At 44.9% G+C, this 8,232-nt stretch overlaps 1 protein-coding gene across 2 annotated transcripts in view; it reads right to left on the reverse strand.

Annotated features, from left to right (window-relative positions):
- POLR3B (RNA polymerase III subunit B) overlaps positions 1 to 8,232 on the reverse strand; it is a 134,932-nt gene that overhangs the window by 5,390 nt on the left and 121,310 nt on the right. For both annotated transcript variants that reach the window (XM_006170360.3, XM_006170361.3), the window contains exons 27-28: positions 3,871 to 3,984; positions 1,521 to 1,694 (exon numbers count right to left, since the gene is read on the reverse strand). In XM_006170360.3, the coding sequence (XP_006170422.1) occupies positions 1,521 to 1,694; positions 3,871 to 3,984 (288 nt within the window). The remainder of the gene's footprint in view (positions 1 to 1,520; positions 1,695 to 3,870; positions 3,985 to 8,232) is intronic.

Below are 8,232 nucleotides of genomic sequence, written 5' to 3' on the forward strand. Positions count from 1 at the left end.
AAAAAAAAAAAAAAAAAGACAGACAGACATCTCAGGACTAAACAAACCCCCACCTTATTGACAGAAACAGCCAGGCTTATTCCCAATATCATGACGCCCCTTTACTGCAATCTTATGAAAAGGATGAATTACAAATAGCCACCTCTTGGGTTAATTTTTAAAGTGAAGTGATTTCTTCAGAGACAGGACTCATCGACTCCTTTATACCAAGATCATAAAATGATTGTGTAAAAATCCCACTCATTCAGACTCCTGATTTGCTTTGTTCAACAAAGAGATCAGCAACTCAGGACAGCAAGAGGCTGGGAGTGACGGGACAAAGGCTTTGTGGCGGGACTCAGTGGGGAAGAGGTGGCCCACATATTCTTCAAACTGACCAAGAATGCTCAGCCTGGCCTAACCAGGTCCTTCTGGAGTTGGCCCCTCCCTAGGAAAAAGAGCTCTGGGGAGAGCAGGTATGGGGTGACAAAGAGGTGGGTCTGTTTTCCATTTCTCTAGCACTAGATCTTGCTTTTGACAGAAAACTGAGCAGAAGCTGGGAAACAATGGGCTCGCTTGCCTATTGGAGCACATCAGGGTTCTGGATCTTGACTAACTCTAAGCAGCTTTATTGCTGTAGTTGTTGTCTTTGGCTTTTATTATTTTTTTTCAGAAGTAGAATCGTTAAAGGTACTGCAACTATACAAGTAAAAACACAGCACACACAGCGTCATCTCTGAAACCAGACTTCTGTACCAGACTCCACAGAGATCCCAAACTCTGTGAATTACGTGGTTTACGTATTGCAACCCTCCACATGCAGGGCCGGTATCACGTGGCAATCACTTTGCTGAAGCACCTGCCAGGCCCAAGGCTAGAGAAGCAGGGGTAAGCAAGACGGAACACAATCTGAGTGCACAGGATAAGCTCCGTGTGAGCAGCCATCCTTCTGCCTACTTCACTGCTCTATTTCTGGGGCCTACAACAGAGTCTGGCACTTAGCAGATACTCATTAAGTTTGCTGAATTAATGTCTGAGACAGATATGGTTTCTGCCCTTATGGAATTTATAGTTTCATTGTGGAAAAAAAAAATGCCATTCAGAGAGAGTACAGACAAAGGGTCAGGGCACCAGGTCTTGGTCCTGGCTCTGTCAACAATTTGCTATAAGAGCTGGGGAACACACCTGGGTCTCAGGATCTGAAGTTATAAACCAGGGCATTTGACACCACTTCCCTAAAGAACCTCTTGAACAAACATAATTCTAATATGTGACAGTGAATCTTCTAGGATTTTTACAGGTGAAGAGTGTTCTAAAAGGCACTTTAGATAATATTAAGATGATAAAGTCTGCACTCCCTAGAACTTAAACTATGTAGAGAGCAGACCCTTATATAGACAAACAAAATACGTAATTATGGAACCTCCGATGGCAGGAACGCACACATGGGTATGTCAGATCACAGGCCAAGGTTGGGGAGTATGTGATTCAGGATCAACTCTTGAGCTGCAATTTAAGAAAGACATATGGTATTCACTCACCAGCCGGAATACCCCAGAAGTCCACACTGGCCACAGACGTCAACCTCAAAGGCATCACTTGAAATCATTAGTCTTTCTAGTAAAAGCATACTGGCTCCATAGCCAATCAGACAGTCCCGTTCCATTTCTCCAAGACGCAAGCCACCATCACGAGATCGGCCTTCAGTGGGCTGCCTTTGAAACAAATTATGACACAAATGTGTGATATCAGACAGACGTGGAGGCACCATCATGAGGGCTCACGGAATGAGGCTTTAGAGCACACATCATTTATTAGACAATGACCTTGAGAGTCACTTCTCAGGCTCACTGGTAAAGTGTAAGAATGTCTATACCAAAGGACCTCAAATGAGAAACATGTAATACTGGTGGTTATCGTTAAATGAAAATAACATACAGTTATGCAATCTTCTATGATACATAATACATTCAGTCTTCTATGATACATAATATATAAAACACCAGAGCTAGCACTACTGTTATCACCACTTATCATTATTAGGATAATAACCACTTATTCATGGTTTCTCTTTCTGTAGTTTCAGTTACCTGTAGTTGACCACAGTCTCAAAATATATCTAATGGAAAATTCCAGAAATAAATAATTTTAAAGAGAAAATCTATGCATGAAAAACTTACAAAAGAGCCAAAGAGGATGCAGTGTAGTGGAAACTTTCTAAGTGAGCGTGACAAGTATACATTTTTATCTGCTGGTGGAGCCTCCTTGGGTAGATGTGCCCTCCACTGAGGTCACCAAACAGGGTGAAGGTAAGTAGAGCACATGTGGGCAGAATCCAATGCTGGGATTTTAACCGACTGGAATAACTGACTACAGATAAAGGCACTCTAGGCAGTCTTCACATGGAAGACACAAAAGTAATACCAGAGTAATAACTTCCTTTATACAACAAAGCAAAATATAGGAAATAACTGCTTTGACATTTATGTTGCTCTGAAATAGTTTTTGGATATTGTAACTAAAATGGAAGTTTAGGAGGGGACAGCAGTTAGGGGAGGAACACACCTAACCCAGCAGGGTCTCATTGCTGGGGTCATTACTGTCTTGGAAATCTTGACTTCTTTTCCTTCGGCAATTTCAAGCTCACATATGCCCATTGTTTCGACTGACATGTGTATTCGCTCAGTTTTATGTGGTCAAGAGATTGAGTCATCTAGACTTCTCCCTGGGTTTAAACAAACAAACAAACAAACACACCCAAACCTAGCTGCTCTGTCTGCCACCCCCTCCTGTATGGTGGCAACTGAGCAGAGATCAGTTACTGCAGGGAGAGACCCAGGTACTCATGGAGCATCTCCTACGGACAGGCAGTGCGTGTGTGCTGCATTCAAACACGTGGCCACACCCACTACCCTGTCAAGTCGGTATCGTCATCTCTACTTTATACAGGAGGAAACTGAAGCTGGGAGACGCTAATATCTGTCCCAGGCTTGTGAGATCACATCCATGCCTACCTGTCTACGAGGCCTGGGTTCCCTCCCAGCCTAGGGTTCTCCAACATCGGCATGACTGATACAGTGAGCTGGGCAACCTCTTGTCCTGGGTGTGCAGTTTGTCCTGTGCATTGAGAATGTTCAGCAACATCCCTGGCCTCTATCCACAAGATGCCTGTAGCTCTCTCCCCACTCCCATTGTGTCATCCAAAAATGTCTCCAGGCGTTGTCATATGCCTCTGGGAGGGAAACTGCTCAGTGGAGAACCACACCCTAGACTATGCTTCTCCCACAGGAAAAAGTAGGACTAAGACCATGTAGTTCTCATGTACTAGTTTACACATTCATCAACACCCAAGACATTGATTTTGGACGTGAGGATGCACTGGTGAATGGGGGCGCACACAGATCTTGGTCTCCTGGAGCTTATTCGAATAACCATGTCAGTATAGGTTTCTTATGCCCCAATAATAGAAATGGTTTGAAAAGGACTATTGTGGTTTGGGCTACTACATATTGTATGTTTTCTTGGGACCTGGGTGCACATCAGTGCACCCTGTGTGTGCACCCTGTGTTGGGTATATATGTACATACACACCTGCTCTCATGACTCTTCGTGAATGGGACCGTATTTGCTAAGTAGGAAATAGGAAACGGCTGCTTTAGAAGACCACTGGTAAGACCTATGGTGGGTTAGCTCTTATGCCTGTGAAATGATTCTTAGCTGGCTGCTATTTTTTATGCTAATTATACTTAAATAATCTTTTTTAATGCCCAGCATTCCAAATTTTGAAATCTCTAAAAACAGAAACTTACTGAGTCTGCTCATTGCTCTATCCAGAAAATGCAAGGTAGACTTGACTGCATTCACAAATCCTTTTGATAAATGTTCTCTTACCTGGTAAGGACAGCGCGTGGTCCCCGGGCCCGGGCGTGCATTTTATCCAGCACCATGTGCTTCAGTTTCTGATAGTACACGGGGCCGAAATAGATGTATGCCTCCAAGGGCTCACTGAAAAAAAGGCCAGTGGTTTGGGTTAAGAAACTAAGTTTGGGTTAACAAGAGACAGCCTCTTTTAGAATTAATCACTGGCTGGTTCTTACTTATTTATGAAGACGTTTATGACTGACTGAGTAAGGATGATTTTTTAGTCTGTAGTGAACAAAAAGGCAAGATCTGAAAATATAAAAAGTACCACAACTATATGAAAAGATAAATGGTTCCATAAAGAAATAAAAAAAGTCTCAGCAGGTTGTGAACCAATCTGTACAAGCTGATCCCTCCTCTATGGCCACCATCCTTGCTTTCTTCCTTTTGTTATTTTAATTCTTTTTTTTTTTTTTTTGAGAGGTTTTCTTGCTATAGGGCACGTGCGCTCGCCAGACAGACAGAGACAGAGAGAGATAGAAAGCGAGAAATCACCCCCCAGGGGGGATGGCCACACCACAATCCCTTCTTCTCCATTCTTCTCTCGGGATCTTGGGCACGCATGCACACGCGCCCGGCGTGAGTTCAAGCCACCGGGTCCGGGACTCGAACCGCGATCAACTTACGTGAGAGTCCAGCGACATAGCCATTACGCTAACTGCTGGTCCCTAATTAATTTATTTTAAAAAGATTTTTGCCATAGGGTGTGCAGTGCACTTGCCAGACACAGAGAGAGGGAAATTGATAAATCAACCCCCCTGCCAGGGAAAGGGCCATGCTATAATCCTTTCTCCTTCATTTCCTCGGGGTATTTTGGGCACACGCACACACATCTGGCATGATTTTCAAGTCGCTGGGGTCGCCAGGTCTGGGACTTGAACAGTGGTCAGTAATTTGGGAAGCCAGTGCCTTAACCACTATGACACCTGCTAGCCTCAGCAGCCATCCTTTTTTGCCTGGACTCCCATAAACCACCTTCCACTTGATGTCCTTGCTTCTACTCTTTCTTAAGGGTATTTAATTTTATTTATCATTATTCTTATTTAATTTGACCAGCGAGAGAAGGGAAAAGGGGCTAAGTGTGGGACTTCAGTCGTGGTAGAAGTCCAGTGTCTTAACCACCATGCCACCTGCCGACCTCACCTGCTTCTACTCTTACTCCTCAATAATCCATCCTTCGTAACACAAGCTAGGGTGACTCCTTCGAACATATAACTGGCCATAGGTCCTCCTACTCTACACTCAATTGTTTCCATCACACCCAGTATTTGTACTGCCAGAATTGTCTATCATGGCCCCAGTGCTGACCAGAGTCTGGCTCCTGCCACCTCGGGCTCATTTCCTATCCTCCTCCTGGTGCTCGTTCTGCTCTGGCAATGCTGGCCTGTTCATCGCTCCTCCAATGCAGCAAGCCTGGGCCTGATTTGGGGCCTTTGCCTTGTTCGTGTTTCCCACCGGAAACATCCTTCGCTGGGGCAGACTGCAGGAGACACTCCCATCACCTTATCTAGAGGAGTCACCCACTGTCTCCACCTGTCAGTGCACTTACCCCCTTTAGGCATGCTGGCATTCACCTGTTATTTCTCTAAGTACTGCTTGTGTTCTGAACAAGAGGTAGACTCTGGAAGGATAAGCCGTTCTGTTTCTTCTGTCTCTAGGGCTCGAGCACCTATGACTGCCTGGCACACAACTGGTGCTCAATGAATGCGTTAGGTGAGTGTTTAGAAAGATTCCAGTAAGAGCTTAAAAAGAGAAAGGACACATAAGTGCTTTGACAGAAGAATCTTTTCTCTCTCTCTCTCTTTTTTTTTTCTTTGAGAGGTTTTAGCCATAGGGCGCGTGCGCTAGCCAGACAGAGCGAGACAGAGAGACAGAAAGCGAGAAATAACCCCCCGGGGGGATGGCCACGCTGCAATCCCTTCTCCTCCATTCTCTTCTTGGGATCTTGGGCACGCACGCACACGCACCTGGCGTGAGTTTTAAGTCACCGGGTCCGGGACTTGAACTGTGGTCGACTACATAGGAGTCCAGTGACATAGCCATTATGCTAACTGCTGGTCCCGCTCTCTTATTTTTTTAAGAGAGATTTTTGCTGTAGGGTGTGTGTGCACTCACTAGAGAGAGACAGAGAGACAGAAAGTGAGAAGTCACCCCTTGGTGGGATGGCCATGCCACAAACTCTTCTCCATTCTCCTCTTGGGATTTTTGGGAATGTAAACACACACACCCAGTGTGAGGTTTAAGCTATTGGGTCCAGGACTCGAACCACGGCCGACTATGTGGGAGTCCAGTGTTGTAACCATTATACCATCTGCTGGTCCCAGGAAACCTTTTCTCTTTAGTTTGAAGCAAGAACAGGCAGGGGATTGATGCCTTTAAAGACTTTTGTTTAACTACCTCGAAATTTTCTTCCTAAAGGAAAAGGAACATCTACCACGTGCCATTTAATCCATGTAGCCATCTGGAACAGGAGAATTTTTATCCCTATGTTGAAAATGAAGGAATAGGCACAAAGGGTCCAAGAATTTTAGCAAATGCCAGTGAGTGGTGCACACAGACTCCAATCCAGCACTCTCCCTGCCACAGTGGCCAGCCTGGAGACAAGTACGTGCTGGGCCACAACATGATGTAAGAGCAGACAGAGCACAGTAGAGGCACACACCTGCTAGTGTGGTGTACCCTCTAACATTCTCAGTAACATTAGCAAGGGCTGGGACCAGCAGTTAGTGTAATGGCTATGTTGCTGGACTCTCATGTAGTCAAGCGCGGTACGAGTCCTGGACCCGGTGGCTTAAACTCACGCTGGGCGCATGTGTGTGTGTGCCCAAGATCCCAAGAGGAGAATGGAGGAGAAGAGATTGTGGTGTGGCCATCCCCCTGGGGGGTGATTTCTCACTTTCTGTCTGTCTCTATCTTTCTGGGGAGCGCATGTGCCCTATAGCAAAAACCTCTTGAAAAACAAAAATACCATTAGCAAGGGCTTTTTTTTTTTTTTTTAAGAATTACTTTTTATTTAATTTTATTTATTTGTTCATTTATTTTAATTTGACCAGAGAGAGAGAGAGAGAGAGAGAGAGAGAGAGAGAGAGAGAGAGAGAGAGAGAGAGAGCGTGAGAAAGCAAGCCGCCAGGTTTGGGACTCAAACCGCAGTCAGCCATGTGGGAGTGTCCAGTGCCTTAGCCACCACGCCACCTGCTGGTTCCCTAGCAAGGGCTATTGTATTTAGTAAGCCAACCTGATTCTTAGAAGACAGAATGGAGTGGAAATGGAAGAGGGTGTCACAAGATCCCCTGTCCTTGTCGCAATTAGGTGGCAAAGCAATTACATGACCTCTCTTAGTTCTCTTAGTCATACAACAAGACAGTCAGACCAGCGTTCTTTTTTGCTCTCAGAATGAATGCTTCTAGCCTTCAACAGGGTGGTTGCTCTGGCAGGACTTCTGGACCTCTGTTACCCAGAGCCATTCCATCCACAACAGAAAAGAGCCCGTGCAGTTCCTCCTAGCTATGCTCAGGGGTGAACAAGGGACGAAGGCTGGTGGGTGTCTGCAGACCCTTTGTGGAACTTTCTACTAACAGACTGACTGAGCTGGCACTGAGATGATGGCAAAGAATTGACAACTCTGGCTGGAGACCCTCGTGGGGGACGGAGGCAGGGTGGACTGGGACATAGACTGTAACTGTCTATAGCGAACAGGGTATAATCATCCAAATCTACAATTATGTTTGGGAAGGTCTATCTAATTGAGCCTGTAATTTTTACAAACTTTCTGGTCAACATCTGGATCATTGCGGGATGGAGAAACAGAGACTAAGATGATCAGTTCAATGATGACAAATGTATTTTTCGAAATAGAGCTTAAGTCATTTTACTGGATGATTTTTGAAATGGACCTTTAGTCTTTTCCTGTAATGTGACTTTCTGTAATATCCCAAGTATGATATATCCAAAGAAATCCATATTATAGTTGGTGTAGATCATTTTAAAAAGCACCCCATGTTTTTAGCAGACATAGATTTTGACCACCTCAGTCCCATCTGGAGTCCCTCTGCAGCACTGAAATCAAGTTCTGTGCTCTCACACACACTTCCACATTGAGCTTCATGTATGCTGAAGTGATTTAAAACCTCAGAGGAATAGTATAAACATTATATCGCAGAATTTTAACTAACATAAAACACGTACGTGTGGCTTAAGTCACCAATTTGCTCCTTCACAACCACATGGGAATCATGTTAAAAAGCCTCATCCTTTGTGCTCATTTCAGAGATCTCTGTTTCTCACAGGTTAACAGGCAGGTCCCAGCTCTGCCAGGTGGTCTGGCTCTTTCCC

The sequence above is a fragment of the Tupaia chinensis genome, unplaced genomic scaffold (assembly GCF_000334495.1).
Source record: "Tupaia chinensis unplaced genomic scaffold, TupChi_1.0 Scaffold148234_1, whole genome shotgun sequence".
Classification (NCBI taxonomy): Eukaryota; Metazoa; Chordata; class Mammalia; order Scandentia; family Tupaiidae; genus Tupaia; species Tupaia belangeri.